The sequence below is a fragment of the Typopeltis vanoorti genome, chromosome 22 (genome assembly GCF_054136105.1).
Source record: "Typopeltis vanoorti isolate ZY-2024b chromosome 22, IOZ_Tvanoo_1.0, whole genome shotgun sequence".
Lineage (NCBI taxonomy): Eukaryota > Metazoa > Arthropoda > Arachnida > Uropygi > Thelyphonidae > Typopeltis > Typopeltis vanoorti.
This window is the reverse complement of record NC_143570.1, coordinates 58,730,617-58,757,345: the sequence shown is the minus strand read 5'-3', so window position 1 is coordinate 58,757,345 and position 26,729 is coordinate 58,730,617. Positions and strand designations below refer to the sequence as shown.

Here is a 26,729-nt window from a genome sequence, read left to right as displayed (position 1 = left end):
TTATTTCCCTTTTTATATATGGAATCATCTGGAATTCGTCCCTCTGTCGAGGCCTTCTGAACTATGCAGTGCAGCCACTGTATGAGTTTTATACCTCCATACTTGAGCATTTCTGGTTGAATATCATCTACTCCTGCTGCCTTTCCACATTTCAAAGCTTTTCATGGCTTTTTCTACTTCAATAAACACTAATTTTGATTAGTGTTTTTTACCATTGTGCTGTCATCATTGCTTGTTTCATTTAGCAGTTTTTCAAAGTAATTGCGCCATACTTCCAGGATATCTTTTTCTCCTCTTTTCATGTCACCTTTATCATCTCTAATTCCTTTTACAGCACTCTTTCCTCCATTTCTGAGCTTCTTCAACAACCTCCAGAATATCTTGCCATCTTCTTGATATTTATTTTCTATGTTCTTGCCAAAGTCCTCCCATGACTTTTGTTTAGCCAGTTTTACAAAGTGTTTAGCTTTCTTACATTTGTCTCCATATTCTCTAAGAGCACAAGCTGACTTATTTGCCAGGAACTTTTGATATGCTTTCTTCTTTTCCTTCACTGCCTCTTTAACTTCCTGTGTCCACCATGGAGTTCTAATTTTTCTATTCTCGCTCACAACCTCACCACATGCCTCTCTGGCTGAATCAATCAATGTTTTCTTCAGGGCTTGCTACTGAATCTCCAAGGTTTGGTTCCTGCTCTCAAACTCTTTCATTTTTTTCTTGAATAATATTAAAAAATAAAGAATACCAAAAATATATAAAATTAAATTTAACAAAATCCTTATCCCACCCATGGTATGAATGTACTATGAGTTTCTAGATAAATTTTTTGTAATAATAAATAAATCTATCAGAAAATTTTGGGATTTAATTTTTTTTAAAATTATTTATTTTTTAATGCTACATCATAGGGAGATCTGCAGTATTTTTGTGGAAAAGAAGAGAGACTAAAAGTCTCACAGATTTATAAATTATCAGTTATTTAAGATATTATTTATAATATGGTACAGATTTCATGATTCCACAATATAGTAGTGCGTGTATTGTATTGGTCTGCAATACAGTGGTGTGGACTTGAACTAGGAAGTGATCAACACAGTATTAGCAATAACGAGTATCCCACTGAAAAGAAACATGTACTAGTTCTAAAAAAGAAACAAAGTTAAACAATTATCAGATGTGAACAATGGACAAAAAATATACAAATACTGTTTGAAGAAAAGAAAAGGAGTTAGAAAACAGATTAGCAGCTAAAATTTGAAGAAAACATTTGGCTCAGCCAGCAAAGCAAGTTTTATATACCAACTAGAAACTTATGGGTCAGCAAAATGGATAGCACATTACTATTGGTATATGTGAACTATTTATCTTAAAGTAAACATCTGATCCTAACAACAACTGTTTGTCGAAGTCCGGCCTGTTCTTCCCAAAGTTTCACTTCCACAGATTTCTTTAGCCTCTTATAAATTGTGCTAACATGAATTTTACCTAGAACACTCAGCACAGAAATGCCATGTAATTTTTACATTCAGTATTTTATAAAATGAACACAATAACACAAGGAAAGGAGTAAGTAATATTTATTCAAAGGCCATATATTTTGACTTGAAAATTACAAGTCATCTTCAGTGGCAATTGGCTGTTGAATACAAAGTACAGCTCAAACAATGGATTAATTTAAAACAATTCAAAGCAATAACTTTGAACTGTTTTAAATGTATTATACTATTAATTTAATTAATTATTACTGAGACAAAGTAAGACTAAAGTAGATAAAATTCTGTAATTAAAATATATATAAGATGTTATATTCAGGCAATAGTCATCAAGGAAAGGATGGAGTAGTGTCCTTCAACACTTAAACAGAAAGATAAACTTATTGAATGGTAGGTAATTTCAAATAAGTAATGTGGGAAATTTTCAAAATGGGAAACTGAGCAATCAGATTGTTTCTATTTAGTGCGCCTTTTCAGCACATGACCTTGGAGGACTCCTCGAATTAATTCTCTTCTAAGTAGGGCATGGAGGATGCTTGCCAATTTGCCATGTGATGTTCTTTGAGGATGTGTACTATGAATCCACTTTTTTCTTCACTCCTGTTTTCAACATCGCCTATATGTTCTTTGTTGTGGATTTCAAAACTTCTCCCAGTTTGACCTATGTATATCTTTCCAAAAGAACACGGAATCTTGTATACATTTGGGAGTTTATAAAATGGAACTTTGTCTTTAGGGAAGTGTGGTTGACTGGTTTGAAGACTGTTCTGGTGTTGACTGTCATTAATATTTTGACTATTTTTCTTAATGCATTGCCAATGTGTGTTATGGATGGCATGCATTTGAAATTAAATTCCAGTAATGGGATAGCTTGTTGGAATATAAAAGTTTTTTTAGTGCCATTTTGAAGGAACTGATTAAATAGGATTTGAAGTTCTTGTTTTTATTTGATTTCATCATTTTTTTAAATTTTGTTTTAAGTTCTATTTTTCAAGATTTTGATTATACTTAATTTTTGTTGAGAGTGATGAAATGAGCTTGCTTGCAAGTACCTGCCTGTGTGGATTTCATTCCTATAGACTTCTAATGATAATCCTCTAGCGATGTTTGTGTTGACAAATGTCAACACAAACATTACTGCCTTCTTTTCTACTTCTAATGTGAATTTTATTTTATGTAGATTATTCAGAAAATATACAAAATCTTCCAGGTTTTTGTGGGTATGTTTCCAGATGATAAAAATGTCATCAACATGTTTTCATTATGCATATAGTTTTAAGGGGTGCTTAAGGGTCAAAGCTGTATAACTGAGAGGAGACCTCCACATAGCCTTTAAAGGAATGCGGAGAACTGACCAGGGCTTCTGACCTAATGTCCAATCCTCACCTTCTTGTGGTGAACCCTGTTGGGTATCTACTTTGATACTGAACGAACGAGGATGGGCTGGCAATTTGGGATTTAGCCGACCAAATTGTATTCTTATTGGTTAAACCAAAATAAAAAATGATGGTACAACATGACAAAATTTCATGCCGGCTGGGGCGTCGCCCGGTTAAACAAGGCCCCCGTTGTTTTCGCCAGGGAACCAGGGCGAACAGCGAAAAGTCAGCTACTGGAACAAATCTGAAAACAAACCCCAACTCAACATCACCAGAGTTAAAGATCGGTACTATCAATGTAAGAAGCCTGAATGGCAAAGAAATGGAGCTAGCTGAGGAATTAGATAAGTACCAGATCGACATAATAGGGGTGACTGAAACAAAAAAGACCAAAACTGGTGAGATCTTTCTGAGCAATAAATACAAAATGTTATATTCAGGCAATAACAATCAAGGAAAAGAAGGAGTAGCCATAGTATTCAACACAAAATACGAGGCTAATCTTCTTGAATGGCAGTCAGTCTCAAGTAGAGTAATGTGGGCAAATATGAGAATGGGGAACTGGACAATGAGACTTATTTGTGCCTATGGTCCCACAGAAGGTTCTACTAAGGTAGAAGTGGAGGAATTTTTTGAGGCTTTAGAAAAAGCAACTGACACAATGAAAAAGGAAAAGTTGGTCCTTGTTGGGGATCTAAATAGTAGAGTAGGAAATGATTGTGAGACATACAAAAATATTTTGGGAAAATTTGGAGAAAAGAGCAAAGCTAATAATAATGGCAAATATCTGTTGGATTTCTGCTCAGGACATGGACTGGTTATTACTAACACCATGTTCCAACATAAAAATGTGCACAAATTCACATGGAGAGAAGAGGCTAGGAATAAGAAAAGTCTCATTGACTATGTTATTGTTGATAGTGATGTTTTCTCCCTGGTGCAGGACACCAGAGTGTACAGAGGATTTGAAATTGGAAGTGATCACTATTTAGTCTTGAGCAGGATAAAATTGAATTTCATATTGAAAAGAATAACATGTAAGAAAGTTTTAAAGCGAATAAAAGTTGAGCAGCTCTCAGATGTGAACTGTAGACTAAAATACAGAAATATTATTGAAAAGAAAATGAAAGAGTTTGAGAACAGGAATCAAACCTTGGAGATTCAGTGGCAAACTCTGAAGGAAACATTGATTGATTCTGCCAGAGAGGCATGTGGTGAGGTTATGTGCAAAGATAAAAAAATCAGAACTCCCTGGTGGACACAGGAAGTTAAAGAGGCAGTGAAGGAAAAGAAGAAAGCATATCAAAAGTTCCTGGCAAATAAGTCAGCTTTTACTCTTACAGAATACAGAGACAAATGTAAGAAAGCTAAACAGTGTGTAAAACTAGCTAAACAAAAGTCATGGGAGGACTTTGGCAAGAATATAGAAAATAAATATCAAGAAGGTGGCAAAATATTCTGGAGGTTGTTGAAGAAGCTTAGGAATGGAGGAAAGAGTGCTGTAAAAGGAATTAGAGATGATGAAAACAGGAGAAAAAGATATCCTTGAAGTATGGAGTAATTACTTTGAAAAACTGCTAAATGAAACAAGCAGTGATGACAGCACAGTGATAAAAAACACTGACCAGGCATGCAGTCAGGAATACATATCCATACTTGAAGTAGAAAAAGCCATCAAAGGCTTGAAATGTGGAAAGGCAGCAGGAGTAGATGATATTCGACCAGAAATGCTGAAGTATGGTGGTATAAGAGTCTTATAGTGGCTGCACTACATAGTTCAGAAAGCCTGGACAGAGGGACGAATTCCCGATGATTGGAGTAGAGCTCTCATAGTACCCATATATAAAAAGGGAAATAAAACTGAATGTGAGAATTACAGAGGTATTTCCCTACTGAGTGTTCCTGGCAAGATCTATGCAAGTATACTTGAGAAACGGTTGAGAAGAATTGTGGAAGAAAAGCTTGGTGAAGAACAAGCTGGATTCAGGCCAAATAGAGGCTGTCAGGATCAGATCTTCACTTTACGACAAATAGTCGAGAAAGCATGGGAATATAACAAAGATCTGTATTTAAGTTTTGTCGATTTGGAAAAGGCATATGACAAGGTGCCAAGAGAGAAGCTATTCAATATGCTGCAGTTATATGGTGTCAATGGGGCATTATATCAAGCAATACTTAGTCTTTATTTGAGTTGTGAGTCAGCAGTTAGAATTGAAGGAAGTACAGGAAGATGGTTTAATGTTAAATCTGGTGTGAGACAAGGATGTACATTATCCCCTCTGTTATTCATTATCTATATGGATCACATTATGAAGGAATGTGGTATTAAACCTGATATCAAAATTGGAGATGTTAATGTCAGCTCTTTGCTTTATGCGGATGATGTTATACTTCTAAATAAATCCGCTACAAGTCTGCAAGATTCTCTGACTAAATTGAATAGCTGTTGTAATAGATATGGTATGAAGGTCAGCAATAAAAAGACAAAGACAATGAAAATAGGCAGAATCATTGAAAATGTCAACTGTGTTGTGAACGGAGAACCTGTGGAACAAGTAAAACATTTCAGCTACTTAGGCACAATTTTTACTGAAGATGGTAAACTAAATATAGAAATAGACAACAGAATCAGCAAAGCTGGTATGGTGGGAAGTCAATTGAATAAATTCATATGGAATAAGAAAGAAATTAGTCGGAACACTAAATTAGCTGTATACAAGACTGTGTTCAAACCAATTTTAACTTATGGATCTGAGAGCTGGGTCAGAAGTAAAACACTTGACCAAAGACTAGAGACCGCAGATATGAGAGTCCTGAGAAAGATTAGAGGCGTGAACAGATGGCATCAATGGCAATATCATATTAAAAATGAGGATATTAGGAAAGAACTTGACATTGTCAGCATCCAGGAATGCGTTAGCAGAGCTAATCTCAGATGGTATGGTCACTTAAATAGAATGGGAGAGGAAAGATTAGCAAAACAAGTGTTCTCTGCCAGGTTGGCAGGAAAACGACCCAGAGGAAGACCAAGATATAGGTGGATTGATACGGTACAAAGTGCCTTAGACGATAGAAATATAAGATCTGATAATGTTCTAGTCTTGACAAGTAACAGACTGATTTGGAGGAAAATTGTAGATAGGAAGTTAGTAATGATGTAATTTTTTCGTGTAGTACTGTCATATCCTGTACACCCCTTGAGGGTACATGGCAGGAATTTGATGATGATGATGATGATATAGTTTTAAGGTCGCATAAGCTACAGCTGAACCCATTGCAAGACCACAACCATATATCTGGTAGTAAAATTTTTCTTTCCAAGTGAAGAATGAAAATTTTAGGCAATAATGTAAGAGACGTGTGATGTCCAGAGGAAATAAGTTTTCAAGTATATCTATTGATTCTTCAACAAAAGAGACACTGGTAAATAATGAAACTACATCTAAACTAGTTAATATATATGATGGGGAAATTTGAATGTTTGCAAGTTTGAAACTCCTGAAGGAGGAGTTTGTACGTTCAACATGAGGTTTAAGGAGGTTAGATAAGTGTTTAGAGAGAAGATATATTAGAGAGCTTCTGCCATCAACTATTGGACATAGAGGGATTTCTGTCTTATGAACTTTAGGCATGCCATATAATCTTGAAGTGATTAGGTCTCTGGATTTCAGCTGTTTTTTAAGGTCTTCTTTTGCAAATTCAAAAGTACTGGAGATTAGATCATTAGTTTTAAATGTGATGACCAAGTGGGATCATAGTCCATTTCTGAATATGTAGGCGAGTCCGATAACATGGAGGTGATCCTCCATGACGTTTGGAAGTCATTAGTTAATGTGTGTGATATTCAAGACCTCTCTTATGCCAGCAATCACATACACAGTTTACACAACAACGTAGAGACTGCACATAACATGCCTAATGGTACTTGTGATTAAACTATTATTCGATTTATAGATATTAATGACCGTTAGAAAACGTTTATTTTTTTGACTGTTTTTAAATCTCTCCCTTCAGGGAAATTCTTTAACTGTTCTTGATGCCTACAACAAAATAGAGGCATTTGAGAAAAAACTGGCTTTATGGATTAATTGTGTAAAAGACAGACAATTTGCACCTTTTCCAACATTGGAATCCTTTTTAGTGGAAAATGATATATTTGTGGAGTCTGAGTTTCTGGAAAGGGTTTGTGACCACCTCAAAAATCTGAAACGGAATTTTGAAACATTTTTTCCGAATAACTTTTATAAGAAATTTCTGTGGGTTCGTGATCCATTTCAGGCTTGCAGTCACGAGAACAACCTTTCTTTATCAAAAAAAGAACAGTTAATTGAGCTTTCAAGTGATAGTGGAATTAAAATGCAATTCTGTGATCTTGGTTTGGTTTGATTTTGGATCTCGCCTTCAGTGAGAAGTGAATTTCCCAAATTATCTGAAGAAGCATTGAAAATAGTCATGCAGTTCTCTACAACTTATCTTTGTGAGAAAGGATTTTCATCGCTCCTTCATATAAAAACAAAATATAGAAATTGTCTTCGTGTGTGTGCCAATCTTCGACTGAATTTGACCAATACTGAGCCAGATATCCAGCAACTCTGAAAGGACTGAGAAGCTCAACCATCTCATTAAAAGTAAGTAGTAACATAATTAGATCATATTATTTGTTTAATAAAAACTTTGTTCAATGATGATACACTTTTAATCGTTTACTTCCAATTTAATTAACTATGTTTCCATATGTATTCAAAACATGCTTTTAGATTTATTATGTTATAAATGGCACAGTTTTTCCGAAATGTTGGTAATTCCTACTTGGGTTTTTAAAAAAATTACAAAAAGTCAAAATGATGTATAGGGAAATAAATTAAAAACACTATGTTTATTTTTGAAGTAAAACTTTAATTCCAACATTCTAAAATGTTATTTTTTTTGCTTTTCTGTTCGCAAAATCGTCAATGACATTGTCGAAGTCTATTTCATCACTCAGTTGCTGTTTTATAGACAGTAAAGCAAGATTTCTTAAATGCCAAAAAAAGTGCCACCTGGGGCAAATCCCCCCCTACCTCTCTGTAACTTAGTGGTCCGTAGAATTGTTTTCAACATTTTACTGGTCCTTGGCCTTAGAAAGGTTGATAAACACTGCATTAAGGGAAACCAAGACTGGTTTCAACCTTTATTGAGGTCTCATCAGTGGGAGCCAGACCCAGAGGTGGTGATACCAAGGTGGAAGTAATGGAGAAGTCATATTTCCATATACCACTTGCCATAAGGTGTCACATCTTATTATTAAAATTCTCTGGATTAGAGATAAGTTGATGGAAGTTTTTACACTTGGCTATGCTACCAATTATATATTTGGGAGCCAGACCTCTAGGTCTGGCTCCCACTGATGAGACCTCAATAAAGGTCGAAACCAGTCTGAGTAGTGACCCTTCCCTTAATGCATAGCATTATACATGTCTGCAAGGAGATGTGCTTTGCATTATGGGATACTAAGGCAAGTAATGAGAAGTTATACCACCTTTGCCACAAGTAGACCCAGTCCTGAAAATACTTCAGGCACAAACTTTGTTTGCTTATACTTGGATAAAGCATTAAACCAAATATATAATTGGTAGCATAGCCAAGTGAAAACGGTTCCATCAACTTATCTCTAATCCAGAGAATTTTAATAATAAGATGTGACACCTTTTGCAAATGGTATATGGAAATATGACTTCTGCATTACTTCCATCTTAGTATCACCACTTCTGGGTCTGGCTCCCACTGATGAGACCTCAATGAAGGTCAAAACTGGTCTGGATAGTGATCCTTCCCTTAATGCATAGCATTATACATGTCCACAAGGAGATGTGCTTTGCATTATGGGATACTAAGGCAAGTGATGAGAAGTTATACCACCTTTGCCCAGTCCTGAAAATACTTCAGGCACAAACTTTGTTTGCTTATACTTGGATAAAGGATTAAACCAAATATATAGTTGGTAGCATAGCAAGTGAAAAAACTTCCATCTACTTTAGGCTGATTTGTACCAAAACAAAGATTCAGAATTTTTGACCAAGCAATTAAGGCTTTGTACTTTTAATTAAGGATTATTAATTTTAACAATAAATGTAAATGTTCTATATTACCTGTTTGTATGTGGTACCAATGTTTTTTTTTTTTTTTTTCCTAACAATCAGGTCTTTTATTTAGAATTTTAATACTTTAAACTTTGTGTTTAGAATAAACACAAAATTCTTAGTTAAAACAGCAGTGGTACAATTTCTAAGTGAATAAAACACTTGAACTAATTGTACTGAAAAGTATGAGAAACTCGTTAATATTAATGCCTAGTTTACTACAGACTTCCATTAACTTAACATGACATACTTGGCAATGTACTGTCATTGAGTGTAGCACTGTTTCAAATTTCAAGTTTTCAAGGGTCTGAAGTCCTGATATTTAACTTTCACTTTGTTATAAATTTTATAAGTAATCTATACTGTGGATATTAATTCATCCTGCCTAATGGAAAATTACACCTTTTTTTCCAGTGCTTATTTTATAAAACAATAGGTGTCAGTACTCTTTCATTGATATAATAAGTAAATGTGTAAAAAATTACACATTTATCTAGTACACATGTCAAAAATGTCACTGTTAATATAAAGGTGAATGTACAGCATACTGTTACTTACGTCTCAAAAAAAAAAAAAGCACTGCCTTCTGCATGTCTGTGCACCATTTAAGTGTTGCAGTACACTCCCCATGGGCAAGGTGCATCATGCCATGTAACAAGTCACATGTTTGTAGCCAGTATAAATTGGAGGAACATGATGCTCCTAAGTCAGTGCAAGTGGTCAGATAAAATGGCTGTGAAAAGGGACAGAGTTTGAAAGAGGTGTTGTGATAGGATGCCATGTTGCAGGTGAAGATGCTGCTGCTACATGTTGGTTCTGGTAATGTGAGGACTTGAATATGGCCGTCTACCATGGAAACCCATGTTGTGAACCCTGGTTGTGAATGTTTTTGCACAAATTCATGTTCCAGTCGATGCCTGGAACTCTGCTTTCAATGTGTCAGCCGATGAATGGCGGTTTTTACATATTATCCTTTGTAGCACCCTACAGTCATCTTTAGTGAGTGTAGTGGGTTGTTCACTACGGGTAGCACTTACAGTTGACTCCATGCACTTCTATCTCAGTATGGCAAATTGTTAACAAATTGGGCCTTCCCATGTAACAATCAGTGATACAGCACTTATAGTGAACGACCTACTACGCATTGTCTCTTTTAGCAAGACAACACACCATGTTTTACATTAGTCAAGTGTAGTGACATGAATGTCACTACACTTGACTAACTTCCACAGAGCCCTGATCTCAATACTATTGAACATCTGTGGGATGAACCGTAGTGTCGGGTGAGGTCACGGGATCTGCCCCGTGACAGTCCAGAACCTCATTACATGCCTACAGAAAAAATGATCCAAAATTCCCATTGATTGCTATCGTATGGTTGTGGAAAGTATGCCCTGTATATTGCAATCACCCCAATCTGAACAACAATGATGGTTTAAAAATCCCAAACATATGGAAGGCATATATTCGACCTTCCTCACCAAGAACAACTATTACCAGGACTGTAGAAAATCCAGTATTGTAAATCAAAAATAGGAATTGTAGTACTAAAAATAGGACACCAATTGTTTCTGAAAGAAAACCATCTAAAAGAATGTTTATTCCTGTCATTGTAAAAATAGAATTTAGCTTGATGTAAAAAAAGTTTTATTTTATTTTATTTTTAATTTTTTTTAATTTACTTATTTTTAAATTTATTTTTTTATTTTATTTTTTTTTTTTATTCACCAGAGGTCACGCCAGTAGAATAACATGTGATCAAATCATTGTTTCTCTAGCTTACAGTTAATGATGTAACTCAGCTTGTTCTGTATACTTATGTATGCTCCAGATGATGATCTTGATGTGAAGATCGAAACGTCGGGATAATAAAAAAGTTTTTTAACACGGTTGTAAATTCCATAAAATTTTTAAAACTAATAGATTTGTCTGACGGCATAAAGTCTTTTTCTTGTCACACAAAATTTCTTCATAGCAAGCTAATGATTTTTTTTTATTCCTAACCTTGTAGCTACAATTCGTTCCTCGTTAGAATCTATGTCCTCCAAAATCTGTAAACTTTTCTTTTATGATTGTTCTTCCTGTGGATTCCTATAGATTGAACTTCTTTGCTGGCCCAAAAATTTTCATTCCACCTTCAAAATCCTTAATAATGTTGAGTTTTGTTTCCAAAGTCAATGTTTTTCTTTTCTTGCTAGCAGTAGAAGAATCGGACTTGCTTCCTTTGGACAACATTATTATTTTTTATGTGATAAAATTTTTATCAAGAACATAACATTAAACATTCGCAAGATTTGTAGACTATAAAAATCGTGTATGAATGGAGACCACGCGAAACACGTCAGTGCTTATTCACAGCATGTGCGACACTGGCACCAGAAAGATACGACTAGTGGTGAAGCGGGACGGGAATACATACATATATGAAACCGCGTAACTCCGGATTCACGTAAGTCGGGGTATGACTGTACTTGGTTTAATCCTTTATCCAAGTGTAAGCTAACAAAGTTTGCACCTGAAGTATTTTCAGGACTGTGGCGACTCATGGTAAAGGTGGTATGACTTCACATCACTTGCCTTAGTATCCCATAATGCAAAGCATATCTCCTTGCTCCTGACTTCTGCATTACTTCAACCTTGGTATCACCTCTGGGTCTGGCTCTCACTGATGAAATCTCAATAAAGGCCAAAACCGGTCTGGGTAGTGACCCTTCATATAATGCATAGCATTAAACGTCTGCAAGGAGATGTACATTGCATTATGGGATACTAAGGCAAGGGATGTGAAATCATACCACGTTTACTACGAGTTGCCCAGTCCTGAAAATACTTCAGGCACAAACTTTGTTTGCTTACGCTTGGATAAAGGATTAAACCAAGTATATAATTTCTTGATATCTTTAATTTATGAATCTTCATTAGCCATAAATAAAGATATTATATAAACCAAAATCAAACAAATAAAAATAAAACATTAAAATTTACAAAAATTAAACAAATCAATCACTAACACAGAACAAATAAGGAAAGATTAGTAATAAAAATATTCTGAGATAGAATTCTTCTGCATAGCAATGAAATACACAGGCATGGATGCAGATTAACAGACACTAAGGATGGGCTCAAACAATGCTATTTCAGCAGGAGAGAGAGAGGAAAATAATCACTATCCATAGCTTCACAAAGCCAAGATCAAAGTGAGTAGGCCCAAGACTTTCGATGAACTCAATATTACCTAAACTGCCACTTAAGTTCACTTGCAGAGGTGCCTCACCAATATCCATGAAGAAACACTGAATTCTTACTGACACAGCTACATCAGTCTCCAAATCCAACAGGGCTGCACACCACTAAGAAATGTAGATACCATGCTAATGTCATTGTTCAATTCTCATGAAATATCAAGTCATAACTAGGTCTTGTTGCTGAAAGCTCACCATGATGCATACATCAACGCATTTCACAGTTTGTGAATCTGTAAACTAAAGTACATACAGACAGACATCTAAAGAATTTTTAAGAATGTCATGCACTGATATATGGGAACATATATACGTACTAGTTGTAATCATACGGTGCTGTTGCGAGCACTCATCCTAGTATGGTACACAGTTGCAAACCATAGATGCATGCTTACAATAATAATATATAGCTAAATCATTCTCAGTAATTTTCCACTAATTATTCATATCACTGGAGTAAGTTGTAGAAATTTCGCAAGTAGTCAGTAAGACAAATTAGAGGATCAAACAAGAGAAAGCTATCTAATTGTGCTTTGTGAAGCAATATTTTTATCAGTCATCATTGTCACAATGATGGCATTTATAGTTTTTTTTTTAATTATGTAATGACTAACACAGATTTTTATTTTAAATCTATATTCTACATTTCTTGAAAATGAAAATCTCTTTGAAAAGTAGGAGAGGCATTCCAAAAGTCATACATGAATTCACAGTGTGCTTAAAAAGTGAATGGCACTGTAACATGTCTTGTTTCTTCATCCCTCCACTAGTTCTTGTGTTATCATGTAAGCAACAAAACAGACAAGTCTTTTATAAATTTGTTGAAGCATGTAAAACAGCACACAAGAATTATATTTCTGATGCATGAAAATGCAAGTACTGATGTCACTGAGTGCAAAAAAGCAGAGATGACATTAATGACTGATCACAGTGTGGTCAGATAAAAACTGCAAGTGATGATTTCCATAAGCAGAGAGCTTCAGAGTTCAAAGGAAAAGCACCAAGTCATTAGCATTGAAACAGAACACTGGATTATCACAGTTGACCAAATTGTTACAGAACTGGACTATAATTATAATTATTGTTATTTATATGGTTACTCCATGAAGTCAAAAGACTTATTACAGAATTCAGTGTTGGGGTGCTCACAACCAACTCTGGCAATCCATTCTACTCATTCTCTACTCTTAGGACAGGCTCTAGGCTTAGGCACAAGAGGCACCGACATGCACTGTTGAAGTAATAGTATTGGTAATAGTCAAAGTGTTGTGGTACGAGACAAGACAGGCATCATAAAATTCTTTAACAATAAAGAATTTTATGATGCCTGTCTTGTCTTACACTGCATTGAGGAAACTGGCCTAGGGGTGCCACATACCCTCGAGCCAGCACTGACTACTCTCCAAGTAAAGAATCTAGCCCACACTCCCTTACTAATCAACACTCTTGGACAACTTCCAAGCATGATCCTTTGTTTTTCTCCATACTCTCCAAGTAATGAAAAATTTCTTTTGTGCCAATCTTATAGAATCCCTTCAGTAACTTAAGTTTCTATCAAATCTCCTCTCCTCTGCCTGCCAGCTAAACTCTGCAACCTACACACCCTCAATCTATCCACATTGGGAACATTCCACAGACCTGTCACCAGCTTGGTTGCTTGTCTCTGAATACTCTCGACATAAAGTATGTACTTGTTGGGAGTTGCATCAGTTGACTAGTAAAATGAAACAAATGAGACTGGATGTTTGTTGCTGACTGCTTCAATGTTACCAAAGGGAAGGCAAAGCTTTTCTTCAGAAAATCATGACTGGAAACAAAAGCTGTATAGTCCAACATTATAACCAAAAAATGAAAATTCAGTCAATGACATATCTTTGCCTTACCTCACCAAGGACCTAAAATTTCAGAACTCAACCTTCCACTAGAAAGTGCATGCTGATTAGCTTTTGGGACAGCAAAGTATAGTATATCATTCACCAGGACTGTATAGGGAAATGGACAACAATAAATTTGCAATGCTATCTAAAGAACATAAGCAGGGATAGATCTGAAGGAAAGGGGCAAACCTACTTTCCTACACATATGAACATGAAACAAGAATCAATATTATTGAATGCAAACAAAGCCACAAATAAAAATATGTAAAATAACAATAATTGCATTATATTGTAAATGTAATGCAATGAAAATAAATTTTATGGCTGTTCTTTCAGTTTAGTTGAGTGTTCTCACTATAAAATTATTTAAGGTCTAAAATGAGTCAGGAATGCTAATGGAACAAAGCAATCCTTGCCATTGAAAATGAAACAGCACAAACTATGATCAAATTATAGATTCATTTCCAAACAGAAAGACTGCAAAGTAAAATTTAAAAAAGTTTTATTATATTTTTATTAACTTTGTACTTTAGTCAAATAAAAAATAAAATTTTCTATTATTTCTTACACATTTTTCTATGCCAGAAGTACAAGATTTGCACTTAAAAAAAAAATAATAGAAGAGCAGCAAAAAAATCTGCCCCCCCCCTGTTGTTATTCATGCAGACATCTGCAAAAAAAAAAAAAAAAAAAAAAAAAAAAAAGCAACACCTGCTTTGCACATTTTGTTAATTTCAGCTTAGAGTGGGAAATGGTGACAGGAGGGGGGAGGGACATGTAATGTACCATCCTTAGGGAAACATTGTGTGCTGGCTCAGGCTGGAGTTCAGTTTTTGCATCATTAAGTCCTCCAAGATATTGAAAAGTTTGATGTTACTGGATCCTACTACTGTCTCCAAGAAAACATCTAATATGAATTTGTTTTTCTGGATAGTAGTGACTACTTCTTTTTATTTCTTTGCTGGCCTAGAATACCTGCTCTCCAACAGGAAGTGCACAGCTTATCTTCTCAGCTAAGTCGTGAATATGAAGGATGTTGATGGTTCTGGTATGGTTTGAGAAGGGAAAGGAAAGAAATTGTTTTGTATTGATTTAAAGATTTAAAATTTTTGTGGGTTCTAGCTGTTTGCTATGAAAGTGATTTCTGTTCTTTTTTTTTTTTTAATGGATTATGTTTGTAAAACATTTGTTTTGCACGTGCACAGACAGGGATGAAAAGACTTAATTGATATAGGCTGGAACTCATTTGTGTTCGACAGTTTACAGTTTTTACATTTTTAAAACTCTTTTCTCTTGACTATTTGTGAATTCAATATAACTTGAGAAAAGTAATCTGTTTTGCTGCTTCAGAAACATTTCAAAACATTTCTGAAGTACTTTGCATGTGGGCACCTGCAAAACCTGAACCCTGGATTAGCCAAACCATTATAATTATTGTAACTATACTAACAGTTATATGAGACATGTAGTGACATACTAAAATGTGCTATTATTTAACCTAAGTTTAGAAATAAAAATTGAGGTTATTAATTTCTGTTAAACATATTTCTAATACAGTTAAAAATTGCTTATGTAGGCTACATGCATTTATATATAAAATATATATAAGAATACTTTATTATGAAAAAAAATAGTTACATGTGTTTTAATCACTTTACAGCTACAAGCACAACAGGTGGATTTTTTAACCCAATTCTGGCTTCAGCACTGACCCTTGGTTGTAAAGGAAATACTATAGTGGAACATTTTGTTGTGTATTGGTTGGGAGCACTGATAGGTGGTTTCACAGCCAGATATCTTCACACGATGGTAGAAAATTCAAGGAAAGAAAAGAATGATTAGAAGGAATTCTGAGGCTTTCAGATTCTAAATTGTTATAATTCATGCTAGATATCAATAAATAAAATGTAATGATATATTGAACACTCTCTATGAAGATTATATAATAAATGATAAACATCAATACAGTCTACCAGAATTTCAGTAATCGTTATTATATAATCTGATTTATATAATCTGAATATCAGATTTAAAGTGATTTTTGACATACACACATGCACGCATACAGTGTTCAGAAAAATTACTACAAATAAATAATATATTTTATGAACGAGCAGAGAATTACAGAGTTTTCACTCAGATGCAGAAATCCAAACATTGTCTAAACTTTAGTAGATTTTAATATATATGTTGCTGGTGGCCTGACAAATATCAAGAAGGAAATCTTGTGCAGGTGTTCTATAGTATACAGCATAGCTGTTGTGATGGAATTGCAAGCAAGAATTATATGACAGTGCAATTCTGCAAATTCCTTGTGCTCAAGACATAAAGACTATGTACTCAACAAAAACTATGTTATGGGACTTTCTCTTCTAATATGCATAGAAACTACATATATGGAAAGATATGCTTATGTGCTGGAAGATGTTATCTGTGTGGTATTATCCAAAGGAGTGCATACTTTGGATAATATTTTTTTGGATAAATTTTTTTTTTTTTTTGATTACAACGTAGATTTTCAATTATCTAAATGTGCTGAACGTTGTCTGAACACTGCTGTCCTGCTTACCACATGGATGGTACTCACTCTCCAAGCAGCAGGATGGTTTGAATCCTGACGTGGCACAGATGTGTGTGTGTGTGTGTGTGTGTGTGTGAGTAGGCAGGGTCCCTTGTTCTTTGAACCATTAATATTTGGCAATTTCAGCATTCACGAGGGAAATTCTTGTGATTCTATACTGTTCGTTAATGTAACCAAGTTTGGCTACCCAAATATATAATAGCTTTGTCAGGATTAATGGGAAAAAAAAGTAATTTATATTAAATTTATCAGTAAAACTGAGAAAATATTAGCTATTTAGATAACTTGTTATATTTTATTGATTTTTGTTTATTACAAAAATATGAAAAACCCTATTATTATCAAGTGTTTAGTTCTTGTAAGCAGGGTGCTGCTAGTGCACAAAGATGGATGCAATAAGTCACGTGAGCTTTAAAAAAAAGACAAAAGTATTAGTAGGAAGGAAATATATTATTGTGTTTGTTTCGTGAATACTAATATTTAAGTTTGTGCTTGTTTAGCATAAAGTTAGGATTTTACGATCTCCATGTGAAGTGATTATATTCAACATAGCAGCTGCCAGTTTCAGAAACAGCCCTAGCTCTCCCACATGTAAAGACCATGTTAATCATAACCTAGTTGAAGATTGTGTAGCTTGCCATGCATGTGATATGTACATCATGTTATTTGAGAATGTGGCACGTGCACGACAAAAATGTGTGTATTTGTGAGTGTCTCGATCTCGTGATTTAGCAGTGGTGGGGATAGCACTTCGGAAATGGGTGATTTTCAGTTTATGGATGCCTGTAGTGTTGGAGAATGGAGAGAATGTTAAAGACTTACACACAGATTTAGCGTTGGTTAGTTTAGCAGACAGAGATGGTTTGTTTGATGGCCATGATTGTGTGTGTGTGAATGGTAATTGAAAGCAGAATGTGTGGAGAGAGAAACAGAACTGCTAAGAAAGGAGATGGAAGAAATGAAGACTGAGTTGATGAGGGTGAATGAAGATCTTGGGAGGATAGAGAGGATGGCTAGTGTGAGAAGAATGAGAGTAGGTGCAAGAGAACAGCATCAGAGATCAAGGGAGAAAGGAAAGCAAGAGAAGGAGACACAGTGGAAGACAGGAATTGCAGAAAGACGAGAGATTGCAAACCATGAGAGTCAGGGATGCCAGTGAGAGAAGGATGAATGAATCTATTCAGAGTGTCATGTATGGAGATTTGATGATTCGGTGAAACAACGGAGATAATAGTAATGGTCGGGATGAATGACCAGAGAGGTGGTGTGAATCATGTAGCACAAGATTTGAGGTTGATGTTAGACAGTGCAGCAGAAATGTATCTGATAAAAGATAGTAAGCATGTTGCATTGGTATGAAAATATGGAGTGGAGGAGAAGAGCAGTGATAATGAATGAGATGATAGTGAGAACGTGCAGGAAAAGGGGTCTGGAATATTTGGATGCATGGAGTGTGTTTGAGGATAGAAGTGAACTGTATGCAAGAGACAGATTGCATGTGAATGCAGAAGGGTGCAAGTATTTGGAGAAACTGTTGTTTTCTGGGCAAGCGAGTGTGTCAGGACAGGGAACTAGAATTGCACAGGTGGAATGTTGCAAGGATGGTCTCATGTGAGGAGATTTGTATATATACACTATAAGGGAGTGTACACTATATTACAGAGCCTACATAACACTATATTACATTATTATTATAATGGCTATAAGAAGGCTGGCAATACACTGGCTTTTCTGTATACAAATGCTAGAAGCATTAGGAATAAAGGGAATGAGCTTGAGGCATTGATTGATTCAGTCTCTCCAAAGACTGTTGGTATCAGTGAAACTTGGTTAACTAAGGATGATGTTTTAACAGTACTAGAAATCGAAACGTATGTCATATTTTGGCAGGATAGGGAGGATAAACATGGTAATAGAATGTTACTCATGATAGGAGATGAATCGTGCACTCTTTGTGGAGAATCTCAGTGGAAATTACACTAATGGAGAGTATATTATGTGAGATTGATGTTTATAGGACAAGATATTTAGTGGGATGTGGCTACAGACGAGGGAATATAATTGGTGATGAGCAGGAAAAGTTTAGGCAAATTAGTTTGACAAGTGCAAAGTGGGTGATCATTATGGAGGACTTCAACTATAGTGATATAAACTGGGCAGAGGATCCAGCATGCAGCAATAAAGGAACTAAATTTTTGGATTTCTTGTGGGACAACTGTCTTAGGCAGTAGTAGAGGGAACATGAGGAGTGAGAGTTCTGAATCTGGTCAGATGATCTGACTGTGACTGAGATGGCATACTTGCCCCCTATTGGTGAGAGTGACCATGTAGTCCTGTCTTGGAAGATGAATAGGCATGGGGAGGTATCAAAACATAAAGAAGTAATGTGGAATTATAAAGCAGGTGACTATCCATAGACTCAGAAACCAGCTTGTAGCAGTGCAATGGATGAAAGAATTTTAAGAAAGTGGGGTTGTGTGCATGGAGAAAACTTAAGAAAAAATTGTTGACAGCAATGACTGATTGTATACCTTGAATTAAGAAGATAAAGCAATTTGGAGTTAAATTTGGAGTCAAAAGAATAAAAAGGGAATTTAGAATATTAGAGGAAACTGGCACTGCAATTCAAGGAGAATCCCAAGGAGTTTTTTTCACTATGTGGGAAGTAGGAGGAAAAATGATAGTGGATGGATTATCTTGCAGGATGGTGATGGGAACTGGGTGACCAAAGTAGATGATTATGATCTGATCATAGTTGAGCTATTTAATGATCACTTTATTAGAGTGTTCTATCCTAGTACTACAGGCTTTTATTCCTAGAAGGATAATGAGTGTTGAAGTGTTAGAAGTAAATGAAGAGGATGGATTCTGAATACTGAAAACACTAAATGTCAATAAGGCAAGGGGGGGACTAGATGGAATTTCATCATGTGTTTTAAGGAAATGTGCTATGGAACCGACTGTGCTGTTAACTTGCCTGTTTAATGAAAAGTCTTGTAATGGGGGCAGGTTCCTAGAGAGTGGAAAGAGGATAAGATAGTACCACTGCATAACGGTGGTGGTAGAATGGAGGTATCAAACTATAGGCATGTTTGTATTTCTTCTGTAGTTGTTAAGATTTTGGAGAAATTGGTAAGAACTCATATACAGAACTGGGCAGATGATAATATTATTTATGCAGGCCAGCATGGATTTGTTAGAGGGCACTCTTTTAGTAATCTGTTACCTTTTACAATAGAGTAACATGAGCAGTGAATGAAGGTAAGGCATACACTGTGATATTTTTGAATTTTTCCAAGGCATTTGACAGGGTGTCACATGACAAGTTGATTTTTAAGTTGCATCATATGGGTTTGGATATCAGGTTAGAGGATTGGGTTGGTGAATGGCTCTCTGATATATATCTGAGCGTTGTATATGGGGAAGCAGTATCAGGGTGTAGGAAGATTCTAAGTGGAATTCTACAGGGAGTCCTGGGAACACTACTGTTCAATCTTTATGTTAATGATATTCTCACAGAACTACAGGGAGATGTTCAGTTGTTGAATGCAGATGATGATGTGAAACTTGGCAGGGTTATTAGTAATAGTGCTGATGTTTTGGCTCTTCAAGAGGATTTGGAAGAGTGGGAAAAGGAATGAGGAATGTCAGTTTAATGTAACTAAATGTAAGGTTTAAAAATTTGGGATCCACAGAAGGGATGCTTCATACTTACTTGGTGAAGTTATAATGAAAGAAGTGGAGGGAAAAAAAGGAAATTAGGGTGATTTTGGATAGAGATTTAAAGTTACAGGGACATATTGCAAAAGTTGTGATGATATCTGAGAGAACTGCAGCAATGTTGAGAAGAACATTGACCACGAGAGATAAAAGTGTGCTGTTTCATTGTATAAAGCTTTGATAGGACTACATCTGGATTTCTCTGCTCAGATCTGGTAACCAGGATGTGAAGTAATCTTGAAGAAGATGTGGAGACAGATAACAAAAATGATGTCAGGACTGTGCAATGTTGATTATGAGGATAGACTGAGGGTATGTGGACTGCAGAGTTTGGTGGATAGATGCAAAGGGCGAGGGTAAGATCGAGACATTTAAGTTGTTGAAGGGTTATTACTGTATTAATACTCATATGGTAGAATGAGGGAAAGGAATAAGGATAAGGGACCGTCCCTGAAGTTGCAAAAGGAGGTGGTTAGTAAAAGGTTAAGAAATAAGTTTTTGCATGGAGTGGTAGGAGCATGGAATGCATTGCCTGAGAGGGTGGTGAATGTGCAGACTGTGGATGATTTTAAATAGTATTCACTAGTGTTGGTCTCCCACGGTGAGTCTTGTGACTCCATGTGGGTCAGGAAAATAATAATAATAATCATAATAATGTTATGTAACCTTGGATTTCTGTAATTTGATCACACATTGCACATAAATGAATAACATTTTTTGTTTTCATAATCTCAATAGGTTAACTTAATATTCTTAATCATTTTTAATAATCTAATAAGTTACTCCTTCAGTAACCATTTGTATTTCTACAAATGGTTACTGAAGGAGTATCATATGACCTGACATGAAATTTCCATGGTAATACCAAAAGCATTAAATTTCTAAAGTCAGTTCAGAATTACGCAAGAAATGTAACATAGGTTTTGTTGAATTTCAAAAAAAAGTAGCCTGAATAGCTTTTATGCTAATCAAGTTAACTAAATATATTTAAGTTGGATGAAAATCCTGATTTGATAATCCTACTGTTTATCATTATTAAAAGAAACCTATAGGGAGTCAGGGACTCATCAAGGGAGGCCACATACTACATGCACCATCTATCACACTTGTTCTTGAATTCATTCACAATGCTTGCACACACAGTATCCAATGGCAATCCATTCCAATCATGCTCTTCTCTATGAGAGAAAAGTCTAGGTCTCACTCACCCTTAGCAGTATTCATTCTCAGCTTCCAATGCCCTCTTGTTGATAAATTCCATCAACTGAGATCACGTATAACCCTTTCAGAAGTTTGTAAGTCTAACATGTTAACCCTTTTTCTCTTGTTTGCTAGTGTCCACAAATTCTCAGTCTGTCTTCATAATCAGTATTCCACAATCCCAATATCATTTTTGACACTCTCCTTTGCACTCTCTCCACTGTATCAGAATCACGGGAAACCAGGAGACCTGCACACAATAGTCCAAGTGAGATTTATCAAGTAATTGTAAAGAGGCAAAATGACATCCTTATCTTTACATGTCAAAGTTCATTTCAACACTGCAATTATCTTTTGAGTTGTATTTGCATTCATTGCTACATTACCCCTGAACTTCAACTTCCTATCTAACACTCCAAGATCCCTAGTCTGATCAGTTTCTTCTAGCATAATCCCACCAATTCCACTTTCCAAGATATAATCACATCAAAGTGCATGCCTTTACATCCATTTTCCCCATGCCCACAACTCCTCCAGCCTATTCAAATCATTCCTAATTACCCTACCAATCTTTGCATCATCAGCAAATCCTTCCCAATGTCATGAATCTACAGACTGAATAACAGTGGACTAAGGATTGATCCTTGTGGTACACCACTGGTTACCTTAAATTTTGCAGACTCACATCTCCCATATACCACTTTTTGATATATGTGTCAGTTGGCTGTCCTCTTATCCACACTATTTTATAATCCAAACCCAAATTCTCCAATTTATGCAACAGTCTTCCATGCTGTATTCTGTCAAAAGCCTTAACAAAAATCAAAAATTATCATGGTATATCCATTCCCCTTGTCTAGTTCAATGGTAACATTATTTTAGAATGTGAGCAAGTTGCTAAAACACATGACCTTCCCTTAGTAAACCCAATGTAGTTCACTGCAAAGTATATTATTATTATTACTTTGTAACACCTCCATGTCAACACATTTCTGAATGCAAGCCCTAACCAACATTCAAAAATTTTCACCACCCTTGTGCAACGAAATGAACATATATTGTTTCCATTCCTGCAGAATCTTCCCTGTTCTTGGACTCGAATCATATAGTCCAGCTAAAGGAATAGCCGGTTCAGCTTAACACACTTTTAGTGCCTGTGCTGATATCCCATCAGCCTCTATTGATGAATTCTTATTCAGTTTGTGCAACAATTCTAATACCTCATCCTCACACATCAGTTTCTTCATGCACTGAAAAGCCGGCAGTGAGGTTAGTGTTGCATACTCTAGGTTGATAACTTTTAGCAAAATGGGCACTCCTTAGTAGAACAACCTCTTCTGCATCTGTCATGCTTCACACAATATGCTTTCGGTAGAGTTATTCTTTCATATTCATTCTTTCTTTTACTTTTAGCGTATCGATAGAATTCTTTGGGGTTATCTTTAGCTTGCAGAGCCAGTATCTTTTCATACTCAGACTTACCTTTTTGTACAACAGTTGGCTCTCTTCTAGCCTGTTGCTTATAATTTTCATAATGGACATCATCCTTATGCATACAGTATTCCTTCCACATCATCCTTTTCTTACAAATCTCTTGCTTGATAAGATTACACATCAATTTGACTCCTATCTTATTTATTCTTTGAATTCTTGAGACACATTCTGATATTGCATCAGCTAAGTATTTCCTAAATGTTTCCCATGCACTGTCAATAATCTTACCACCTGACAACCAATACCATTGCACTAAACTCAGTATACTTCTCAGTTGGTCATAATTCCTGCTTTGTAGCTCAGCACGTAACCTTTCCTGAATGAGACATTCATAAACTTAGCCACTTTCCAAGTGAGTTCTGCATGATCACTGTCACCAACTGGAAGCAGATTAGTTACATCTTTAATTGAAACACCCTCTGACACTATAATTAAATCTAACACTCTTTGACCTGGAAGTTCCTTCTGTCATATGCTCCTTGAGAAAGTTGTCTCGCAACAGTTAAATAATTTAGTTTCATTCTTTTCATGAGATTTTACTGCTACCTAATCAATATTTGGATAATTAGAATCCCCCATTATGATTACTCTTTTCACACCCATAGTCTTTATTTGGTGATGCATTTTTTCATCACTAGCAACTGATATATCAGGTCTGTAACACCATCCCACTATGTATCTGATCTTGTTAGATTCCACTTCACACCAGATGGCAAACTCAATGCCACATGAAAAAGTTACTAGTATTACAATCATAGATCTCAACACTAACTGGATTTCAAATCATTCGATATTATCAGCAGCATGCCCTCTCCTCTCCTGTCTATCCTTCCTAAAAATACTCTACCTTTTACACTCAATGCCAGTTAGTATGTCTGTTTCTCAGAGACAGGTCTCACTAATGTCTACAATCTGAGGTCCCAACATATTGATGAAGGTGACAAACTTCTGATACTCCTAGCATTCATGTACAGACATAATAAGCTACCTGCACATACTTCTGTATACTCTTGTGTGCAGCCTGAGCGACACAGTTGGACAACTTGCAGATCTCTGTTCTTCTCTAATGCCTTACATATGCACACATCACTGCACACTTTCAGAAACTCACATTCATCTTTCTACACAGTTTATACATCAAATCATTTGCCAGTTCCTCTTCTTAATTCATTGTTGTCATATTGAAGTAATATGCTTACAATTTTCACTTTCTCACTCTTGTATCTCGCTTCGTCCAACAACCCTTTCATAACCCCTCTCCTACTGAGCTTAGTGAGAGTTAAGTAATTAGTACCTACAACAATTACGATCTTCTTTACTTTTCTTTTCTGTTTTTCAATTGAATGTGCTGTGTTTTTAATTTTTGCTCTGGGAAAACTTATAAAATCCTTCTTTTTACCATCAACATTACTTACCTGATTTCGTGCTTTGTTGCTTCTCATTTTGCTGCTTAATTTTCTTTTCCTCCCTATGTTCATTCAAATTCCACTCAACTTTCTGTAATTCCTGCATCATCTCTCTAATAATCTGCTTTAACTTCACTATTTTGGCTGTTAATTAATTTTCAATAACCTCCTCAAGATCTTCAATATCCTCTTCAGTGGGACAAGCCTTCTTATTCTCATTGATGCTCTTCTTAGCATTACGTTTCTTGCGAGTTTTTAGTGTCATTTAAAACTATATTTAATATTGCAATATTTTAATAAAAACATGTTATAAAACACTAAATATACACTTAAAACAAATATACACTAATATACTATAAACACTAATTTTCTAAGGGAAAACACAATAAGACATAAAAATCACCAATTTTACAAGAATGCTAAATTCAGAACCCAATCACAATAATGTAGCCTCCAACCCAACTTATATAGTAATCAAATTCATAATATGGATCTTATTCATTCAAGCTGGTATGGATGTTATCATGTTGGAGGCTTAATGGATTTTTTACAACACTCAAAAAGAATTAAAATAGAATTTAATACTTCCTATATTTCGTCCTAGTCACTAGGACATCTACGGGGATTACAAAAACAATTAATGTAACATATGCACAAATAACAAACAATACTAAGCCCAACCACGTGGGTGACACTAAAGTCCTATCTAGGTAGAGCGCCCTCTAAGGGCAGTAGTAGGTGGCCTGGAATGTAAGGTGGGAACTCTGGTGATGAGTGTTTCCCAAATCTTCGGAAGCTTAATGCAACCATATTTATTGAGATTTGGTTGGTTTTTGAGAGCTGCTGCTGCTTCTAAGAAAAGTCTCTCTTTCTTGAATTTGCTGTGGTGGAGCATGGTCGTTTTCTTCCATGATACTCTGTGGGTGGTGTCCAAAACATGGTCAGCCAAGCCTGAATGACCATAGTTGTGTTTGAAGATGTAAGACTTGTGTTCCTCTAGACGGATGGATGCTGATCTGCCTGTCTGTCCAAAGTACGCCAGCTTACAGGAACAGGGTACTTTGTAAACTCCAAGCAGAGAGAGAGGAGGGAGCTGATCTTTCGTAGAACGGATAAGGGTAGCCAGTTTGCGGTGGGGCTTATATGCTGTGTGTAGATTGTACTGTTTTAGTATCTTGGCTATTTTTTCAGATGTGCCACGGATGTAGGGTATGGTGATGGCATTTTTAAAATCTTGTTGACGAGAAGGAAGGGGAATGGGGGAGGAGTTGATTATTTTTTTGATACTGTGATCGCTGTAGCCATTGGAGAGGAAAGTGCTGTGTATGTGGTTAAGCTCATTAGTGAGGGCGGTTCCACTGGAACAAAGATTGTGGGCTCTCTTGGTAAGAGTTTTAATAATGCCATATTGTTGAGAGGGGTGGTGGTGGGAGAGTTTGTGAATGTATCTGCCTGTGTGTGTGGGTTTTCTGTATACGGTGAAGGTAAGTGTATCATTAGGCAGGCGTGTGACTAAGGTGTCTAGGAAGGGTAAACAATTGTTCTTTTCCTTTTCCATAGTGAACTGGATTCTTGGATGTAGACTATTGAGATGACTGAGGAAGGAGTCTAACGTGTCTGGGCCATGAGGCCAAATAGAGAACACATCATCTACATATCTTAGTCAGATAGAAGGTTTGAGTGGGGCTGAGTCTATGGCTCGTTTTTCAAAATCTTCCATATAGAAATTGGCAAGGGGGGGTGAAAGGGGGGGACCCATGGCAGTTCCCTCTATCTGCTTGTAGATTTTGTTGTTCCAAGAGAAATACCCAGAGTTAATGGCAAAGGAAAAGAGATCTAAGATGTCAGAGGGAAAAACGTTTTCTAAGAGAGATAAGGTGTCAATTAAGGGAATATTGGTAAACAAAGAGGAGATATCAAAGCTTATAAGCTTTGATATCTCCTCTTTGTTTACCAATATAAGAGAGACTTTTCTTAGAAGCAGCAGCAGCTCTCAAAAACCAACCAAATCTCAATAAATATGGTTGCATTAAGCTTCCGAAGATTTGGGAAACACTCATCACCAGAGTTCCCACCTTACATTCCAGGCCACCTACTACTGCCCTTAGAGGGCACTCTACCTAGATAGGACTTTAGTGTTACCCACGTGGTTGGGCTTAGTATTGTTTGTTATTTGTGCATATGTTACATTAATTGTTTTTGTAATCCCCGTAGATGT

General features: G+C 35.9%; 2 protein-coding genes across 3 annotated transcripts in view; one reads left to right on the top strand and one right to left on the bottom strand.

The window, feature by feature from the left end:
* Window positions 1-16,088, top strand: part of AQP (aquaporin) — a 119,648-nt gene extending 103,560 nt beyond the window's left edge. The window contains exon 6 of the mRNA XM_090412344.1: window positions 15,771-16,088. Coding sequence (XP_090268470.1) covers window positions 15,771-15,952 — 182 coding nt within the window. The 3' untranslated portion in view covers window positions 15,953-16,088. The remainder of the gene's footprint in view (window positions 1-15,770) is intronic.
* The window catches only part of LOC150094439 (aladin-like), a 401,031-nt gene continuing 390,075 nt past the window's right edge, over window positions 15,774-26,729 (bottom strand). For both annotated transcript variants that reach the window (XM_090412342.1, XM_090412343.1), the window contains one exon: window positions 15,774-15,907. The gene's annotated coding sequence lies outside the window, so the exon portion shown is untranslated. The remainder of the gene's footprint in view (window positions 15,908-26,729) is intronic.